This window comes from Dreissena polymorpha, chromosome 12 (assembly GCF_020536995.1).
Source record: "Dreissena polymorpha isolate Duluth1 chromosome 12, UMN_Dpol_1.0, whole genome shotgun sequence".
NCBI lineage: Eukaryota > Metazoa > Mollusca > Bivalvia > Myida > Dreissenidae > Dreissena > Dreissena polymorpha.
The window spans coordinates 19928496-19951042 of record NC_068366.1 but is presented as its reverse complement, the minus strand read 5'-3'; the positions used below and the strand labels follow the sequence as shown (position 1 = coordinate 19951042).

At 35.7% G+C, this 22547-nt stretch overlaps 1 protein-coding gene across 7 annotated transcripts in view; it reads right to left on the bottom strand.

The window, feature by feature from the left end:
- Positions 1 to 22547, bottom strand: part of LOC127853934 (protein TFG-like) — a 30599-nt gene that overhangs the window by 3153 nt on the left and 4899 nt on the right. For 2 of the 7 annotated variants that reach the window (XM_052388801.1, XM_052388802.1), the window contains exons 3-10: positions 20506 to 20589; positions 18796 to 18948; positions 13470 to 13643; positions 12511 to 12597; positions 10723 to 10824; positions 6940 to 7044; positions 6272 to 6355; positions 3121 to 3401 (exon numbers count right to left, since the gene is read on the bottom strand). In XM_052388801.1, coding sequence (XP_052244761.1) covers positions 3121 to 3401; positions 6272 to 6355; positions 6940 to 7044; positions 10723 to 10824; positions 12511 to 12597; positions 13470 to 13643; positions 18796 to 18948; positions 20506 to 20589 — 1070 coding nt within the window. The remainder of the gene's footprint in view (positions 1 to 3120; positions 3402 to 6271; positions 6356 to 6939; positions 7045 to 10722; positions 10825 to 12510; positions 12598 to 13469; positions 13644 to 18795; positions 18949 to 20505; positions 20590 to 22547) is intronic. The other 5 variants (XM_052388803.1, XM_052388804.1, XM_052388805.1 and 2 more) reach the window with 5 other exon arrangements.

The following is a 22547-nucleotide window of genomic DNA, read 5'->3' as shown; positions in this document are numbered from 1 at the left end:
CCAAATATCAAGTTGCTATCTTCAATATTGCACAAGTTATGGCCAATGTTAAAGTTTTTGGACGGATGGACAGTTAAAATGCTATATGCTACCCTACCGGGAGCATAAAAAGTGAACTTTTGATGGTTGAGTGTTGGAGTAACATGCCAACGTAAGATATACATAGTAAAAAGTAAACTATTGATGGTTGAGTGTTGGAGTAACATGCCAACCTAAGATATACATGGTAAAAAGTGAACTATTGATGGTTGAGTGTTGGAGTAACATGCCAACGTAAGATATACATGGTAAAAAGTGAACTATTGATGGTTGAGTGTTGGAGTAACATGCCAATCTAAGATATATATTGGTAAAAAGTGAACTATTGATGGTTAAGTGTTGGAGTAACATGCCAACCTAAGATATACATGGTTAAAAGTGAAAACTATTGATGGTTGAGTGTTGGAGTAACATGCCAACGTAAGATATACATGGTAAAAAGTGAACTATTGATGGTTGAGTGTTGGAGTAACATGCCAACCTAAGATATATATTGGTAAAAAGTGAACTATTGATGGTTGAGTGTTGGAGTAACATGCCAACGTAAGATATACATGGTAAAAAGTGAACTTTTGATGGTTGAATGTTGGAGTAATATGCCAATGTCAGATACATTGGTAAAAAATGAACTATTGATGGTTGAGTGTTGGAGTAACATGCCAACAAAAGATATACATTGCAAAAAGTGAACTATTGATGGTTGAGTGTTGGAGTAATATGCCAACATAAGATATGCATGGCAAAAAGTGAAGTATTGATGGTTGAGTGTTGGAGTAATATGCCAATGTCAGATACATTGGTAAAAAGTGAAGTATTGATGGTTGAGGGTTGGAGTAACATGCCAACCTAAGATATGCATGGCAAAAAGTGAAGTATCGATGGTTGAGTGTTGGAGTACTATGCCAATGTCAGATACATTGGCAAAAAGTGAAGTATTGATGGTTGAGGGTTGGAGTAACATGCCAAGCTAAGGTATACATGGCAAAAAGTGAAGTATTGATGGTTGAGTGTTGGAGTAATATGCCAATGTCAGATTCATTGGTAAAAAGTGAAGTATTGATGGTTGAGGGTTGGAGTAACATGCCAAGCTAAGATATGCATGGCAAAAAGTGAAGTATTGATGGTTGAGTGTTGGAGTAATATGCCAATGTCAGATTCATTGGTAAAAAGTGAAGTATTGATGGTTGAGGGTTGGAGTAACATGCCAAGCTAAGATATGCATGGCAAAAAGTGAAGTATTGATGGTTGAGTGTTGGAGTAATATGCCAATGTCAGATTCATTGGTAAAAAGTGAAGTATTGATGGTTGAGGGTTGGAGTAACATGCCAAGCTAAGATATACATGGCAAAAAGTGAAGTATTGATGGTTGAGGGTTGGAGTAAGGTGGCAATGTTCATTATACTGGTAAAAAAGTGAACTTTTATTGTTTGAGTGTTGGAGTAACATGCCAATGTCAGATATATTGGTAAAAAGTAAAATATTAAGGGTTGAGTGCTGGAGTAACAGGTCAAGGATTAACAAGCCAATGTTAGAAAGACTGATAAAACAAGTGTTCCAGTCGGAGACATATGCCCCCCCCCCCAAAGTGACCTTGACCTTTGACCTAGTGACCTGAAAATCAATAGGGGTCATCTGCCATTCATGATCAATGTACCTATGAAGTTCCATGATCCTAGGCAAAACAATATACCCCCTCTTCTTCGAAGGGGGCATAAAAATGGGGGTTGAGTGAATGAGTTGCAGAAATATGGGGGGGGGGTTGAGTGAAGGAGTGATAGGCCAATCTTAGAAAGACTGGTAAAAAATAAATATGGGAGGGGGTGAGTGAAGGAGTGATAGGCCAATCTTAGAAAGACTGGTAAAAAAGAAATATGGGAGGGGGTGAGAGAAGGAGTAATAGGCCAATCTTAGAAAGACTGGTAAAAAGTGTGATATTTAGGGTAGAGTGTGAAAATGTCACATCAACTTAGCCATTTACAACTCAAATGTGCATTTTTATGAGTTTGGAGTCCTTAAGAAAATCAAATTAAATTAAAGACCTTTCTTACTAGATTTAAGTTTAAAAGCCTTCATTTCAAACTAAGATACTGATGAGCAGCAAACAGCATAAAACCTGAACAGCATGTGAGTTACTTGCTGGCTGTTCTCATTTTATGCTGGTTGCATAAAGCCATTTTCACCTAGCTTCTGAGTGGTAAAGGGTAAAAAGGGAAAAATTCATTAATATTCATCGCCAAGACATTTTTTGGTGAAAAAACAACAACACTTTTATATGGATACATTTGTGGATTTCTGATTTAGCAGAAAAAAAGAATTTGTGTTGGTCATTTTCTGATATGTTTGTGTTAAATTTGTGGATCTGTAAAACTACAAAATCACCAAAAATAAATGAGTCGCGTTCTGAGAAGACTGGGCATAATGCATGTGCATAAAGAGTCGTCCCAGATTAGCCTGTGCAGTCCGCACAGGCTTATCAGGGACGACACTTTTCGCCTAAACTGGATTTTTGGTAAGGAGGGACTTCATTGAAACTTAAAATCCCCTACCGATGACACCATTTTCAGCAATATTTCTAGTCTATATGTTGCCATAGCAAACCATAAAAGTGGAAAGTGTCGTCCCTGATTAGCCTGTGCGGACTTCACTGGCTAATCTGGGATGACTCTTTGTGCACATGTATTATGCCCAATTTTCTCAGAACGTGACTCAAATGTCCTACGAATAATAATGATCCTGCAGTATTCTAGTTCTGAATTATGTCAACAGCAAGAGCTTTGCCACTAACAGGATTTATACCCCTGCAACGCTTTTTCAGCTCAATAAGAAATGAAGAAATGCGTAAATCACTGATGACTTAAAAGGTGGAAGCTTATCTTCACTTCATGGTGATTACATATTCATTATTTCAATTACACACTATACTTGGGAAAAGTGGAATAAGTTCGCTTAACAAACGATGAACATTTTACGCCAAAAAAACAATAAACCAACCAACATACAGACACAGTGACTCCAATATAACACAGACCCTGCGGGTAATAAACATTTCATTACTTGCCATAACAGCAATTTGTTCAATACCTGCTGAGCTCCATACGAGACCTGTGCAGTGGGTCCATAGGCAGGCTGACCAGCCTGTGCAGTACCTGCCTGAGAGGCCCCGGGCTGGTTGTAAGCCCCGTACTGAGCCCCACCTCCAGGCTGGGCTGCACCATACCCTTGGGGCTGACCCTGGGGCGGGAGGGCCCCACCCTGGGAGTACTGGTGCTGTGGAGAAGACTGGGGCTGGGCCGATGTGGACTGAGCCACGCTGCTGTAGCTACTGCCCTGGGCCTGCTGGGCTAGACCGGATGGTGTGTAACCTATAAGATCAAAATATATCATATATAATACACCAAGTGAGATTTGTCAATTGATTATTGATGTTCTATAGTACCAGCAAATAGAACTACGCAAACAATGTTTGGCTATTTTTTATGACAGTGATAATGGCCTCGATTCCACGGTTCCACCCAATCCCGAAAAGAGGTATTGATACATCGTATCTTTAAATGGAGCTAAAATATCTAAATATGTTTTTAAGAAACTGTGTGGAAACCCCAGTTTGAAAAACTTTAACCTGACTATAGTAATATGTACAATTTGTTAATAGCTTTTATCTAACATTTCTAGGTGTACAAGCTGAAAAACAATTAAGAGACTAAATTTGGAAAACAGTGCAAGTGATAACACACACTGAAATGAATGGCTCACAAACCTTCAACATAACGTCAATATAAAACACAAAAGCAGACACCAAAAATTATTATTAGCTATGTTACACAATCTTAAACTGGTGTTTCGGGCAATAATTAAAGAAACAAATTGTATTCAAACTCAAAAGCTTGAACTTTGAATAATTAAGTATTGCTCCAAAAATATATAAATATAAATTATATATTTGTGTTACTATTTTAAATTTATATAATGACAAAATTCTTACAGTTGATTCATTCGAGGTTATTTTTCAAAAAACATATTTACAAATAATGAATTATAGAAAACAGTGCAAATCCACCATGTGGCATAAACACAATTGGAAGAATTCTACAGAGCAAACCATTCCTTCTAAAACTACAAAGCATTCCTTCTAAAACTACAAAGCATTCCTTCTAAAACTACAAAGCATTCCTTCTAAAACTACAAAGCATTCCTTCTAAAACTACAAAGCAAGCATAGTTACATGAATGTCATGCAAGTGATGCCAGATATTTAAAAACCCAATCTCTTTATTATTCTTAGCAAGTTCTGTGATGAATGGGTTGTAATTGTCATTTCAAGAGTGTTGGGATTATTTAAATATGGACAAATCAGGACAACTGCCCCAACTCATGGCAGCCATGTTTTTCAATTAACTGAAATCATATTTCAAGGGGTGGAGAAATCATTACAACAAATGTTCACACCAAATTGTCATGAAGATTTGGATAGTAATGTGGCCTTTAATGTGTCTTTAATTAAACCTAGCAGTCTATAGTTTTTAATCCAACGTAACAAAGTTTTGAACAGGACAGAGACTTCTGTGAGCACGTTTTATTAAGATTGGGCAATAAATGTGACCACAAGAGTGTTCATATGATAAATATTGACGATGGATGACACAAGTCAAATGAGGGGCAATCAAACACACTCACTATGAGCATGATGTGTTCTAGTGAGCAAAAAAGCTGCACACTCTCAACTTATCGCAAATACCTTTGAAGAAATACAGTAAAAAGGCAACTCATTATTTGGCCACTAACAAAGATGTAAAAAAATACAAGCAAATTCATTGAAATTGATATCCCTGCCAATTTCTAAATTTTGTAACAGAAGGACTGATTGACTGACACGCTGACTGAGGGACAGGCGGACAACTTCTATATCCCTCTGCTTTGGCAGGGAATAAAAGCTAAAACAAACTGTAAAAGAAGGCTTGTCTCCAGAATCTACCCCAGTAGTAGAAATATGACTGTTAGTATTGCAAAAAGAATATAAAGCCATGCCAACCATAGAAATGATGCCTTTAGGGCCGTTATCCACAGGGCTCTTAATGGACATCTTTAACTTAAGCTGTTCTTTACTTTAAATATCTGATCCAACAAAATAATAATAAAACATGCATGCCCCCCATATGGGCTGTCCGTTGTAGTGGCAGCCATTGTGTGAATACGTTTTTTGTCACTGTGACCTTGACCTTTGACCTAGTGACCTGAAAATCAATAGGGGTCATCTGTGAGTCACGATCAATGTACCTATGAAGTGTCATGATCCTAGGCAAAAGCGTTCTTGAGTTATCATCCCAAAATCATTTTACTATTTCGGGTCACCATGACCTTGACCTTCGAGATTGTGACCTCAAAATCAATAGGGGTCATCTGCGAGTCATGATCAATCTACCTGTAAAGTTTCATGATCCTAGGCATATGCGTTCTTGAGTTATCATCCAAAAACCATTTTACTATTTCGTGTCACCGTGACCTTGACCTTTGACCTAGTGACCTCAAAATCAATAGGGGTCATCTGCGAGTCATGATCAATCTACCCATGAAGTTTCATGATCCTAGGCGTATGCATTCTTGAGTTATCATCCGGTAACCATTTTACTATTTCGGGTCACCGTGACCTTGACCTTTGACCTAGTGACCTTAAAATCAATAGGGGTCATCTGCGAGTCATGATCAATCTACCCATGAAGTTTTATGATCCTAGGCGTATGCGTTCTTGAGTTATCATTCGAAAACCAATTTACTATTTCGGGGTCACCGTGACCTTGACCTTTGACCTAGTGACCTCAAAATCAATAGGGGTCATCTGCGAGTCATGATCAATGTACCTATGAAGTTTCATGATCCTAGGCCCAAGCGTTCTTGAGTTATCGTCTGACAACCACCTGGTGGACGGACCGACCGACAGACCGACCGACATGAGCAAAGCAATATACCCCCTCTTCTTCGAAGGGGGGCATAAAAATCAGTTCTGTTAATAGGATCTGAAATAAAAATGATCTAAGAAATATTAGATTGATGGAAAATAAAAGACTTATACATGTACATGTTGTAAGAGCAAGACATGTTAAGTCGAGAATTTGAAGAATTTGTCTTTATGAAATGTTCTCAAGTTGTCCCTGATGAACTTTGTGAATACATGCCAAGGGATGGGTAAAGGTTAAGAAGAGTGCACAATTAGTATGGGTAAAGTAGAGTGCACATACTGGCGTGACCTTTTGCCATGTCAGCCTGGCTGTGTCCCGTGTACAGATTGGATTGCATCAGGGCATGATCGTAATGCTGGCTACCTGCATGGGACACATATAGGAGAAAAGAACTGACAGCTAGTGTCACAAGGGCCATACAGCCAATTAATACATGTATCTCTTCAATTTAGTTTCATTTAATTTATCTTGTGTAGACTTACTATAGTGAAGAAAAGTTTAGTAGGGAAATGCAGCGAAAAATATAATCTCAATTACAGAAAATGCTTTGTTAGATTTAACTTTTTAAATTGATTGCAGAACATTCAAACTAACTTGTTTCCGCTGTTTGAGCATGTTGTGATTGATAAAAACATCTGTTATCAAACATTTGGTTTTCGCTTTCAATGAAAAGACATGAAATTAAATGATAGGCAAAACTTATATGTATGACAAAATTATACAACGAGTGCTAAAAGTCACAAACTCACACCATCATAATTTTTTTCAAACTGTAAATATGAATGTAAAAGATGAACATGTATAGGAACTGGATAATCCAAATATACCGGTAAATCACACGAAACAGAGAAAATAAAATCAGAGAAAACCTCACATATAACAGCCCTTACTTATCATAAAAACAAAATATACAAAGAAAACAATCTCACACGCGCTCATATTCGTACTTTTAGACTGCTGTGGAGAGTCTCTGCCTGCAAATGAGTCTTGTCCGACGCTTGCGGGAGTATAGAACTTCTGGCCATTCATCACAACCGGTTCAAACCCAGTCCCTAAAGCACATCAAAAGCCTCTTTCTAGGAAATCTGAGCAGTATGCATGTGCGTAAAGTGTAATCCCAGATATGCCTGTGAAGTCCATCTACACAGGCTAATCAGGGACGACACTTTCTGCCTACACTGCAGGGATGGAAATAAGTGGTTGCCCGTGAGCCCAAGGCCAGTAGATTTTGGCATGGGCAACTAATATTCAAAAGTTGGTAGTCCAGCCAGGCAACTTGCTTTTTTTAAGCTTGAAAAAATTCAGTGCAAATCATCATTAGATAAAAATTGGATTAATAATTAGTTTATTAATATTTATTTTTCTAGGCTAAGGACATTATTCAGCTAAGACTCATATTAAGACATAATACACAGAAAGTGTGTCATGTTAGCAATGTTGTTGCATAGATATCTATTATTTTATTTAAAGGAAGTATTAGATACACATGACACTACATGTACATGATACTGGGCTCCTTAGTCTTAAACTGGGCAACCAAAATACTAAAGATGGTTGTCCGTGTGGGTAACCAATTGTAAAACGTTTCCATCCCTGAACCGGGTTTTCATTGAAAACAGACTTGCTTTAAACAAAGAATTACATAAAGATGAAAGTGTCGTCTCTGGTTAGCCTATGCTGACTGGACAGGCTAATCTGTGATTAAACTTTAAGCTCATGATTTGAGCCCAGATTTACAAGAACAGGGCTCACCTATAACACCATACATTCGAAGGGATTTCAAAATTTCAGAATCTTATTGTTTTCAAGTTGAAACAATTGCAGAGACACAATTTTGAGTCATGCAAATTATTTTTGATGTCTGTTTTTTTTTTCATTTTCTGACTGAAATAACAGAAAAAAAGTGATTTATTTACAGACCCCATGTTATGTCAAGTTTATTTAACTCCGGACTTTGAGAAATCAACTGATATCCCTGATTAACACATCTAAAACACACACACACACATTCACAGCACCATATGCAAATCTCTCTCACAGGCTTTCATCTAAAACCATAAGTCCATGGAATCAAATTGAGTAGAATGTAATTTGGCAATAATTGTTCATATAAATGTTAAAATATTCACCTGGCCAATAACTACATGTATTGATTATTTTTAAGAAAAAACAACAATAGTTTCAATTCAAATGGTATATGTTCAAAAATCCTAGAAACAACTTGAACGTAAAAAATAAAGCACCACCAGTTGTTGCATACGTATATCATATCACTAAATGGTAATAATTAGACAGTTTTCTAATGCTTTTTTGTATGTTTTGATATATCAAAACATTTCTGGACTGCTGCTTAAAGTCATGTCACTAAAGGCTCACCATACATTCACACACATCTCAATAAGTAAGGCATTAAAAACAGATGTCATCAACAGTACACCATAGTCGCATTTATCAAGGGTTTAAATGTCAAATGTTTTTACCTAAAACAGAAAAGTGAAGCAGATACATTTTACACTCAACTTGCCATGTTTGTCAAACAAGAAACAATTAAAACCTTTGCCCCTAAAAACACCATAGATCCACACAGCTTTGAAAATAACACAATTATCAAGACTGCTGACAATGGGTAACAGGAATTATCATAAGACATGCATAATTTACAGACTGCTTAACATCTTACCAGAGTAAGAACGATTTTTTAAGACATGTGAGTAAAAGAAAAAAGTATAATTTCTCAAATTGCTTGCCATACTATCAACTTTCACTAACAGAACACCATAGATACACACAATCTGAAAACTCCATCAAAAAGTTGTCAGTAAAAACACATCAACAACTTATAAAACATGTCAATGGTTTCAAAAATGAATATCATGAACAGAAGGAAAAAATACTCATTGACTTCTACAATTATGTAACAGTGATTTCTGAAAAAATAAGAAGTCACTTTTGATGCAAAAGTGATACAGATTAAATGTTCTGCAAATGAAATACTCTACTTTAATATTAAGTTACAAAATATGACATTTATAAATGTATACTCAGTTACTTGTAATAAACAGAATGGGACATCTTATGACGCTCAAGCAAACCATGCATATTTAAAAGCAAATAATTGAATACCATGAATTTGTGGTCATATACAACAGATAGTTATGACTAGCAGATCATACAATCTTACCACAAAATAAACTAATATCCTGTAATTGATCCACGTTAATTTGTAAAGTATGCCCCAATGCAATCATCTGAATTATTGGACACAAGAAGCATAATAGATGTCAAGCCTGTACGTTAAGAAGGGAAGCATGGGTTTGCAGGATGATGGTGATGTGACAATTTGAAATGCCTTTTAACCTTCACTGGCTGAAATATGTGAAAAAAGAAAAATGAGAAAGTTTTCTGCATGGACTTCACAATTGTAACACTGCATAATTTTGGAAAACAAGAGATGTGTTTGTCAGAAACACAATGCCCCCTAATGCGCTGCTTTGAAGCCATAAATTTGACCTTTGACCTTGAAGGACGACCTTGACCTTTCACCACTCAAAATGTGTAGCTCCATGAGATACACATGCATGCCAAATATCAAGCTGCTATCTTCAATATTAAAAAAATTATGACCAAACTTTAATGAAGGTTTAAGTTTTAGGAAAGAAAAATACAATGATATTTGACCTTTGACCTTGAAGGATGACCTTGACCTTGACTTTCCACCACTCAAAATGTGCAGCACCATGAGATACACATGCATGCCAAATATCAAGTTGCTATCTTCAATATTAAAAAAGTTATCAAACTTTAACCAAGGTTAAAGTTTTGGGACACACACAATGACACAATGACAGACAGACAGGCCAATAACAATATACCCCCGATCTTTCGATCCGGAGGCATAAAAAGCAACAGTGAAAACAGGTTGGCAACTGAAATTTGATACATGTAATTAACCCTTTTCCAATTAGATACACATTTATAAGTGTTTGTAGTCCCTTAGAAAATCAAATTAAATTTAAATTTCTTAATAGATTTAAGTTTTAAAGGTTTCATTCCCAACCCTAAGACACTGATCAGCAGCAAAGAGCATAAAACATGAACAGCCTGAAAGTAACTCACAGATTGTTCTGGTTTAATGCTGGTTGCATATAGCAAATTTCACTTTGCCTACTAGGGTTGAAACACAGACAACACAACTGACTTTCTACGACAATTGAGTCGTGTTCTGAGAAAACTGTGCTTAATGCTTGTGCGTAAAGTGTCGTCCCAGATTAGCCTGTGCAGTCTGCACAGGCTAATCAGGGACGACATTTTACGCTTTAATGGTAATTTTCATTTAAAGGAAGTCTCTTCTACATATAAATCCTGTTAAGGCAGAAAGTGTCGTCCCTGATTAGCCTGTGCAGACTGCACAGGCTAATCTGGCACAACACTTTACCCAAATGCATTAAGCCCAGTTTTCTCAAAACGCAACTCAATTATTTCATAACAATGCTTCCTTAGCTCCTCTGTTTTTAGCATGTCAGGATACACTCCATCTTTAGCCTCACACTCACCTTATAGTTGTATTGATTAAAAACTGTTTAAACATTTATTAAAAACTTTTTAAGTATAAATGGGTGGGGAGAAAAAATAACTGAAAGATATAGTATTTGTGACTGATAACATGTGAAGGATTACACAATGATTGCATGATTTATTACAAAGCAGGTTACTATGGTTACCACACTTACCTTGAGGTTGAGGCTGACTGTAGGGTGAAGGACTGACGTGTTGTTGTTGTTGTTGCCATGGCGGCACCTTCTGGCTACTTGCTGCACCTTGCTGATAGCCACCTAAAATGGACACATATGACAGCTTAAAATTAATGATTAGTGATTTTATTAAATGAAAATAAAAAACAAACAAGACTATTGCTAAGCAATATATGTTCCCTACCGGCTCCACCATTGTCAGAAATTCCACCATTATCAGATTTTTTTTATATATTTGTTGATTTTTTGACGTAAGAACAAAATGAAATGACGTGCATAATGTCCATATTGCCATCTATCCATGTTTAAAGTTTCATGAAACAAGGGCTGTTTGTAAAACATGCATGCCCCCCATATGGGCTGTCAGTTGTAGTGGCAGCCATTGTGTGAATACGTTTTTTGTCACTGTGACCTTGAACTTTGACCTAGTGACCTGAAAATCAATAGGGGTCATCTGCCAGTCATGATCAATTTACCTATGAAGTTTCATGATCCTAGGCCTATGAGTATTCTTGAGACATCATTCGGAAACTAATTTACATTGTCAAGTCACCTTGACCTTTGACCTAGTGACCTGAAAATCAATAGGGGTCATCTGCGAGTCATGATCAATGTACCTATGAAGTTTCATGATACTGGGCATAAGCGTTTTTGAGTCATCATCCGGAAACCATTTACTATTTCGGGTCACCGTGACCTTGACCTTTGACCTGAAAATCAAGAAGGTTCATCTGCGAGTCATGATCAATGTACCTATGAAGTTTCATGATCCTAGGCATAAGCGTTCTTGAGTTATCATCCGGAAACCATTTAACTGTTTCGGGTCACCGTGACCTTGACCTTTGACCTAGTGACCTGAAAATCAATAGGGGTCATCTGAAAGTCATGATCAATGTACCTATGAAGTTTCATGATCCTAGGCATAAGAGTTCTTGAGTTATCATCCGGAAACCCTTTTACTATTTGGGGTCATCGTGACCTTGACCTTTGACCTAGTGACCTCAAAATCAATAGGGGTCATCTGCGAGTCATGATCAATGTACCTATGAAGTTTCATGATCCTAGGCCAAAGCGTTCTTGAGTTATCATCCGGAAACCATCTGGTGGACTGACGGACGGACATACGGACAGACCGACTTTCGCAAAACAATATACCCCCTCTTCTTCGAAGGGGGGCATAAAAATATGAAGAACTTTTAAAGTTATCGCAGGATCCACAAAACCACCATTTTCAGCAATATTTCTAGTCTATTTGTTGCCATATCAACCAGAATTATTGACGTAGGAACAAAATGAAATGACGTGCATAATGTCCATATTGCCATCTATCCATGTTTAAAGTTTCATGAAAAAATATGAAGAACTTTCAAAGTTATCGCAGGATCCAGAAAAGTGTGACGAACTGAGCGAAAACCATAAGTCCTCTCCGGTGAAACCGGTAGGGGACAATTAATATATATAAGGTGTATGCAATATGTGCAATTGATAATCACTATAGACAGTTTTTTGTTATAAAATTTGGACCAAGAAGTTCTACCAGAATGTCTCACAATGTTACCTACTAATTTTAGCTAATTTTATGGTTTAAACCTGACTACTTTTCCTGAAAATATAAATTGTTTCTATTCTAATAAAAGCATTGTTTATTATATCATAATTGAGAATGTGACATGAAGAATTGTTCAAGGAAATCTTTCCTCAAACTATCCCCTTAATAATGGCAAAGATGGATTGTTGCTATGGAGCAATGCCCTCTTGAGCCCTGACCTTGATGTGTTGGTGTACCAGTCTGTGGAGGTTGTTGTCGGGCCGCTGACCCCACACTGGATATACTGTCAGGGCTGCCTGCCCTCTCTAAAATAAACCCAAGCAAGGTTAACATATGGGCCTTGTTATAGCAAAACTGGGCTTAATGCATGTGCCTTAAGTGATATTCCAGATAATCCTGTGCAGTCCGCACAGGCTAATTAGGGATGACACTCTCTGCTCTTATGGCATCTTTTGTTAAGAGGAAGTCTATTCTTCAAGAAAATCTGGTTACGGCAGAAAGAGTCGTCCCTCATTAGCCTGTGCAGACTGCACAGGCTAATCTTGGAGGACACTTAACGCACATGCATTAGGCACACATTTCCCAGAATGAGGCATATATGTTTCCAAACCTGCAATTTCATGGACATAATAAGCAATCCAAAAGCATTATCTGTTAGGATTGTCCAAGATCTTATAAATAGCCTGCGCAGTTAAACTGCTCATGAAACTTAAGCAAACAAAATGTAAATCAATAAATCATAGTATTATTTTTTTGTATGCAAATTTATGGTTTTTAGACCGCTATAAATGAAACATCACTTCTACTACAAGCTTCTTATGAACAGTGCTGTTTAATTGCTATTAACAAATCAGAAGTAGCTTCCAATAAACTGTCTACGCTTAAAAAGAATCATATACAATCACAGTCCTTTTATATGACTCATTAACCATTGACCACTTAGATACTTATTTTGACGCATTTGGGGTCCAATAGAAAGTTACATTTAATTAAATACCTTTCTTACGCAATTCAAGTTTTAAAGTTTTCAACCCTTAGATACTGATGATCACCAAACAGCATAAAATCTGAACAGACTGCAAGTTACTTGCAGGCTGTTCTGGTTTTATGCTGGCTGCAAAAGCCATTTTCATTTCTCTTCTTATGGGGGGAAAGGGTTAAGTCATCAAGTCCCAACCTGACTGGTCTGCAGCCACACTAAAGGAGGACATGATTTTGTTCTGATCCTCATGACGTCTCTGGGATGACAATGGGTCAAACTCCTTACCCCCAGGGCCTGCCGACCCAGACCCTGGGGCCGTGCTGGGCTGTGGGGTCCGCCGGGGACTCTCAGCCATCTTCACTGGCTTCGCTGAAAAACGGGGAAAGATATTACTGCAATGTCAACCCTAATATAAGGCCAGCATATATTAGCTCATAACTTTAACAGCCAGTTCAGATATCAGTCTGTTAACTTCAGACCCAAAATGAAACTAATTTAAAAGCAATAATATGTGACCCGTTCTGAGAAAACTGGGCTTAATGCATGTGCATAAAGTGTCATCCCAGATTAGCCTGTGCAGTCTGCACAGGCTAATCAGGGATGACACTTTCTGCCTAAACATGATTTTTGGTAAGGCGGGACTTCCTTGAAACTAAAAATACCAGCCAAAAGTGTCATCCCTGATTAGCCTGTGTGGACTGCACAGGCTTATCTGGGACCACACTTTATGCACATGCATTATGCCCAGCTTTCTCAGAACACGACTCATATCATCAAACATGCACAAATTATTAGAGCATGCACATTTGTTTACAATTAAGACAAATATTAAAGGGCAAGCAATTACTAAGTCACATAAATAACTTGATCCAAAAATTAACGACTGCTAGCCTAACCCATTTATGCCTAGTGGACATTCCCATCCTTCTATATTTGATAAATTTGATAAATTTATTTCCCATACTTCTATATTTGATAAATTTATTTCCAAAATGAGGGATGTCTAGTATATTTATTTCTTTATTTAGAATATTTCTTACAGAAATTCCTTTAAGCAAACAGCGCAGACCCAGATGAAACGCCGCATGATGTGGCGTCTCATCTGAGTCTACGCTGTTTGCCACACTCTTTTTTCTAGACACTAGGAATAAATGGGTTAACTGTCCGTTCAAGTTTTCAGCAACCAGGCCTAGGTTTAGGCAGCACAGAACAAGAGTATCAACAAATAAGACTGATTTGTTTTTCAGATTGCTTCATTGACATTTAAAACTTAATTGTTGTATGTGTTTGATACAACTGACTGTAGATTTAATTGTTAAATCTCTTATTCACATCTTATTGTAACATCTGATGCTGCATATAATACATACATATTATTGTAACATCTAATTGCTGCTTATTATACATACATATTATTGTAACATCTGATTGCTGCATATAATACATAAATATTTGTGTAACATCTGATTGCTGCATATAAATATAAATAGTATTGTAACATCTGATTGCTCCATAAAATACATACATATTATTGTAACATCTGATTGCTGCATATAATACATACATATTATTGTAAAATCTGATGCTGCGTATAATACATACATATTATTGTTGCATCTGATTACTGCATATAATTCATACATATTATTGTAACATCTGATTGCTGCATATAATACATAGTTATCAGGGCTCGAATTTAACTATTTTTTCCTCTTGCAAAAGATTGCGAGCAGCTTTAATACCAACTCGCAAAATCAAAAACATTCTCGAAATTTTGCTGGAAACATAATTTAACGTTTTTGGTTTTTTAACTCAACGGTTAACTTTGCTTATCTTTCGTATTGTTATTTACGCCTGTGGGCAAAAAGAAACTAGTTATTTTTCGATTCGACACCATGTCTGTTCAAGTTCAATGAACACGTTTGAATTAGTAGACTCTTTAACGTTCTCTGTACCAATACCATCCGCGTATCTGTACTATAAGTATACCAGTGTACGTACAAGGTGCGGGCTTCCGAATACGGGTATATAGACGTTCTATGACCTACGGTTTAGCGTTCAGAACGTCGAGCATATTTAGCAATATTACTTCTTTTTTCCCACTATTTCTTTACTCGCAAAAAGTTACTAGTGGCTTAAAACTTAACTCGCAATCCGTATTTTTCACTCGCATTTTGCGAGTGTGCGAGTGTTAATTTCGAGCCCTGGTTATGTATTACTGCTACTGCAAATCTGAGTGTTACATATCTAAGTTACTTTTTACTGTAACATCGTCTTGTTGCATATCATAGTTTAAGTTAATTATTATTGTAACACAGACATGGCGAGAGATTGTTGAACTGTCCTACACTGCAGATGCAACATTAAAAGAATGGGGTGGAAATGCAAGGTCACCAGAGTTACTGTCCTGTAATTATTGTTTAAAAAGTGTTTAACCCTCTAGCAGTTCACACAACAATTTTTTTCAAAATTACTGATTACCGTGATTTCTGGAAATGATCAGAACATTTTTGTCAACATTCAAAGCTACCTTCAGTATATTACACGGAAAAATCAATTTATTCCGAATGTTAACATAACCAGTGAACCATTCAGCTAGTTCCTCTAACTGTCTTTAGCCGTGTAATTGTTCAAGTGCTAGGGACCCATATAAACTTACAACTGTCTGGTAAATGTTTCCTCTTCCATTTTTGTATGTCATTCTTGCCTGTAAATTGTGACGGTCTTTCACCATGTCTGGTAACATTTTAATGTTGCATATCATAGTCTCTTATTATTGTAATATTTGTTTGCTGCATACCATTATTATTTATTATTGTAACAACTTACTGTTCCATTTCATAATTACTTACAATTGTACCATCTTATTGGCGCATATCATTGTTACATATTATTGTAATATCTGATTAATGCATATCATAATTATTAATTATTGCAAAATCTGATTGTTGCATATTCTAGTGACTTATTATTGTTAAATTGTAGCATATCATGGTTGCTTATCATGGTAACAACTGATTGTTGCATAACATGTTTAATTATTATTGTAATATCTGATTGTTGCATACCATGCTTTTTGACGATGCTGCGAAGCAGTCTAAATTATCATACTATGAAAAAATTCTTCACAATGACGACCTATTTAAAAGACCAAGCCAGTCCGATTGAGATAGCTCGATTTTTCTTATCGGCATACCTCGCTGATTATCATTGATAAATGTATAGGAAGCTCAGCTATAAATAGGACAGCATGTTCTGGGAAAAAGATTTAATAATAGTTTGAAAACGTTAATTTTAAATCAGTTATATTCAATCCAATATATGTCTATAGATCAATGAAACAACTATGCATTTTCTGTATTGTATTTGACATTTGTCGTGATTCAGTAAATAAATTGCGAATTAAAACGTGTATCATTAACTTTCAACGCGATTATGAGTGTAAAGAAAACGAAAACCTGCTATTTGTAAACGTTGTAGCAATTATGGTATATAAACACCATAATAGCCTTTTAAAAGATATTTCTTGTTATATTTGATCGCGAATGTAACCTGCCTCCCAGTTTCGCTGAATGGATCAAGTTCCCCACGGGTACTACTTCCCCATACCCGCAATTTTTTTTCGTACCCTACATTTTTCATACCCAATTTTTTTCGTACCCAATTTTTTTTGTACCCAAACTTTTGATCGTACCGAAAAAAAAATTCGTACCCATTTTTTTTCCTACTCAAATTTGTTTCGTAACCAAATCTTTTTTTCGTACCCAGTTTTTTTGCATAATTTTTGTACCCAAAATTTTCGTACCCATTTTTTTTCCAACCCACAATTTTCGTACCCACATACACAATTGTGGTGATGTAGATAAACTTAAATAGATGCTTTTATATCAATCCTCTTCAAAAGCATCGTCACACCAGTACGGTCAGTACTTTGATTTATTATTGTACCATTTGATTGTTGCATATTGTGGTTAGATTATTTTAAGATCTGGTTGTTGCGAGGCATAGTTACTTATTGTTGTAACATTTTATTGTTGCATATCATAGTTACTAATTACTGTAAGATTGGATTGTTTCACATCATGGTTATTTAAATTTTATTATTGTAAACTCTGAATGTTGCATATTATTGTTACTTATTACTGTAACATCTACATCTAATTGTTGCATATTATTGTTACTTATTACTGTAACATCTACATCTGATTGTTGCATAATATTGTTACTTATTACTGTAACATCTACATCTATTTGTTGCATATTATTGTTACTTATTACTGTAACATCTACATCTAATTGTTGCATATTATTGTTACTTATTACATTTTATTGTAACTTATTACTGTAACATCTACATCTAATTGTTGCATATTATTGTTACTTATTACTGTTACATCTGATTGTTGCATATTATTGTTACTTATTACTATAAGATCTGATTGTTGCATACTATTGTTACTTATTACTGTAACATCTGATTGTTGCATATTATAATTACTTATTACTCTAACATATGATTGTTGCATATAATTGTTACTTATTACTGTAACATCTAATTGTTGCATATTATTGTTACTTATTACTGTAAAATCTGATTGTTGCATATTATTGTTACTTATTACTGTAACATCTGATTGTAGCATATTATTGTTACTTATTACTGTAACATCTGATTGTTGCAAATTATTGTTACTTATTACTCTAACATATGATTTTTGCATATTATTGTTACTTATTACTGTAACATCTGATTGTTGCATATTATTGTTACTTATTACTGTAACATCTGATTGTTGCATATTATTGTTACTTATTACTGTAACATCTGATTGTTGCATATTATTGTTACTTATTACTGTAACATCTGATTGTTGCATATTATTGTTACTTATTACTCTTACATCTGAGTGTTGCATATTATTGTTACTTATTACTGTAACATCTGATTGTTGCATATTATTGTTACTTATTACTGTAACATCTGATTGTTGCATATTTTTGTTACTTATTACTCTAACATCTGATTGTTGCATATTATTGTTACTTATTACTGTAACATCTGATTGTTGCATATTATTGTTACTTATTACTGTAACATCTGATTGTTGCATATTATTGTTACTTATTACTCTAACATCTGATTGTTGCATATTATTGTTACTTATTACTGTTACATCTTATTGTTGCATATTATTGTTACTTATTACTGTAACATCTGATTGTTGCATATTATTGTGACTTATTACTGTAACATCTGATTGTTGCATATTATTGTTACTTATTACTGTTACATCTGATTGTTGCATATAGTAACATCTGATTCTTGTTGAATATCATCATTACTAATTATGCTAACATTTGATTGGTGTATCTAATTTCTTTCATCCCACAGTTACATCTCCTTGTAGAATTTCATTGATACATATGATTGTTATATGACATGAATGCATATCATTGTTACATAATACTTTAAAATGATAAGCAGACATATCATAAGACACTCAAATATTATGCAACTTACGTTTGACAATATCCACCGTGGAGCTGGGCTGGTCATGATCCGGTCTTGCATCTAGCTTGTCTAGCAACTGAACACAACTATCTCTTATGGCGCGTAGTTCACCCTTAATGTGCTTCAATTCATCGGACTGCAGTGGTTCTGGCTTCCCATTTACTTAAAAAAAACAAGCAAACATTTTAGACATTATTCTTGATTTATCGTTGTTTTATAAAATACTGGCTTCAATAAACTTTAATAAGATTGAACAATAAATGACGTGTAAGAAATATATGAGCATAGCTCTTGGTAAATGAGGCTCAATGCATGTGCAAGTTTTGTCCCAGATTATCCTGTGAATTTCATACAGGCTTATCATGGACGACACTTTCCTCCTAAACTTGACTATTGCTAAAAAGAGACTTTCTGTAAATGAAAAATACCATAACAGCGGAAAGTGTGGTCCCTGATAAACCTGTGCGGACTGCACAGGCTAATCTGGGATGAAACTTTACGCACTTGCATTTATAACTGTTTTCTTATAGCCAGGCTCAAATGTTTTAATCTGTTATTATTTCATCATGTTCATGTGTAACCCAGACGCAGAAAACTGCCACTTGGGTTATTAGCCATATATCAGAATGACAAAGTGTCGTTTTATGACTGGTAAGAAACGCTAGTACAAAAATTATTCTGATTTTTTGTGCAACTAATATAACGCTCAGTATCAGAAATTCTTTTTCCATACTTTATTTAAGTAATTAAATGACAAAACCTATATTTTAAGAATTCAGCACATATTAAATTACAATGTTTCAGTGCCCCAGATAAGCTGCGTATCTGCGTCTTTCACCCTATTAAAATGTTTAAAAACGCAAAGAAATACAATATCATGCGTATTGAAAACGTAACCAATTTGACTTTTAGGCAAATCCGTCGAATTTGATGCGTACGATACACTAGCTTCGATAAAATGCTTAACTCATTTTCGGTATTTTGTTTTTGGAATTATTATCGTAACGCGGCGACCCTTTCATTCAGCAAGCACCTGGATGATGAAGCTTGAAAACTGTCAAAGTTATTCAAACGCTCTGCAGACTAGATTTAATTGTTCAATATATAAGCGTCTGGCCAAATTATTTACGACGACAAACACGCGTATTCAATCTGACTTAACCGTCCCTTATTGTGCATGTATTTGTAAAGCTTCTGTACTTTCAGTTTAAAGTTTATATTATGGACAGTGTCAAGGATTCAAGATGTTAGGAAACATGTTATTAAAGTTAATTATGAGAGTTTACAGTTTTATTGAATCAATACAAGTGTGCAGCTTCAACAGAAATAAAACAGCGATTATTTTAAGGTATGGATTTTTATAACTAATTTCACCCTATTTCAAAAATGAAATCACCCTATTTTTCAAAATCAATGTGTTGAAACCCTATTTCCCAAATAATTATCTGGGGCACTGATGTTTATTAGATATTTCCTCAGTGCTGATAAATATTAGAAAAAATCAAAGTGTTAATCTTACACGAGTCTCATTTAAACAATTCATATTGCTATAAAATCAATATAACTTTTGTATATGTGTTGCATAAATATTATGAATTCATTTCCACACTTTGGTTAGGACTATCAAAAAAGATTTTTCTTCAAATCCAAGTTAATCAATATAGCAGTGTATGCATCCACTAGCAGAAAAGATTATTGTCCTTCTTCCTGGTTACTTACCAAATAAAGTAATCTTTAGAATTCTACTACACTGAATAGCAAAACTAAGATCAGAACTGTCAAATATCGTTATCAGGTCATTATCTGAAAATATAATAAAACATTTAATTACAAGGTAATCTTTAAAACAACTCTGTTGCTATAAGAAGAATCTGTAAATGTGGAATACACAAAAATGTTCTAACACATAGTTTACAATATAATGTTGGTCAAGGGTAAGGAAAATCATTCACTTATTCAATGAGAAGTTCATAGAAAAAGCCAAATTGTCTGCATCCACTGGTGAATATTATTACAGTTGGATGAATAAACCACAGTTCATTTTGCATGACTCATCCTCTTTCATTATTGCCATAAACATCGAAGAATTTATTCTGCACATCTTTTTAATCCTTTAGAATGATTTTGGGAAGTAAAAATTATGTGAGAAATTAATTTAAAAAACCATGTGCATTGGAAAATTAATCATGGCTATATTAAAAGCAAGAATATAAAAATGTTATGTCAACATTTTAATATGGCAAATTTTACCATGAAAATAAAAGTTTAATGTTTTATAAAATATTTCATAACTTTTTTAATGGTACAAATCAAATCAATATTTATTTATTGTCGGTATGATATACAAACATTATAACATAAGCTATGAATAGCTTTTGACCGACAGATTACAAACATAACAATATAACTAGAAATGGCGCGGCAGAGGCCGACGCGTATCCCCACGCCGAATGTTTGACCTAGGTGTGCCCCAGGGTTGGTAATGGGGCCATGCATAGCTGAGATTGACCGTATTGTCATAAGAGAAGTTCATCATCAATTAGAAGTGAATTGGTGTAGAAATGAAGAAGTTATAGTAAAAGGCAATTTTGGGTGGGTGTGACATATGTGGGCAGGGCGCCCCAGGGTTGGTAATTGTGCCATGCATAGTTGAGATTGACCGTATTGTCATAAGAGAAGTTCAGTATCAATTTGAAGTGAATCGGTGTAGAAATGAAGAAATTATAGTAAAAGGCAATTTTGGGCGGGTGTGGTCTATGTGGGCGGGGCCCCAGGGTTGGTAATGGGGCCATGCATAGTTGAGATTGACTGTATTGTCATAAGAGAGGTTCAGTATCAATTTGAAGTGAATCGGTGTAGAAATGAAGAAATTATAGTAAAAGGCAATTTTGGGTGGGTGTGGTCTATGTGGGCGGGGCGCCCCAGGGTTGGTAATGGGGCCATGCATAGTTGAGATTGACTGTATTGTCATAAGAGAAGTTCAATATCAATTTGAAGTGAATCGGTGTAGAAATGAAGAAATTATAGTAAAGGCAATTTTGGGTGGGTGTGGTCTATGTGGGCGGGGCCCCAGGGTTGGTTATGGGGCCATGCATAGTTGAGATTGACCCTAATGTCATAAGAGAAGTTCAGTATCAATTTGAAGTGAATCCGTGTAGAAATGAAAAAATTATAGTAAATGGAATTTTTTGGTGGGTGTGGCCTATGTGGGCGGCCGCCCCAGGGTTGGGATTGGGGCCATGCATAGTTGAGATTGACCCTAATGTCATAACAAAAGTTCAGTATCAATTTGAAGTGAATCCGTGTAGAAATGAAAAAATTATAGTAAATGGAAATTTTTGGTAGGTGTGGCCTATGTGGGCGGGGCGCCCCAGGGTTGGGAATGGGGCCATGCATGGTTGAGATTGACCGTATTGTCATAAGAGAGGTCCAGTATCAATTTGAAGTGAATCGGTGTAGAAATAAAGAAGTAAATGTAAAATAACCTAAAAAAATGAGTGATAATTTCTGACGGGGCCCCACCCCAACCGCTATAACTTTTGACCCAGGGGTCAGATCAAAATTCCAAATAGTGCAGGGTCGCACATATGCTCATAGCTACCATGTGTGTAAGTTTCAAGGTTCTAGTGCTTTTAGTGTAGGAGGAGATAGTGGCCAGGACGGACGGACAGACAGACGGACGGACGGCGGAGATAACCACAATATCCCCACCTTTTTTTCAAAAAGCGTGGGGATAACAAATAAGCATAAGGACACAACGT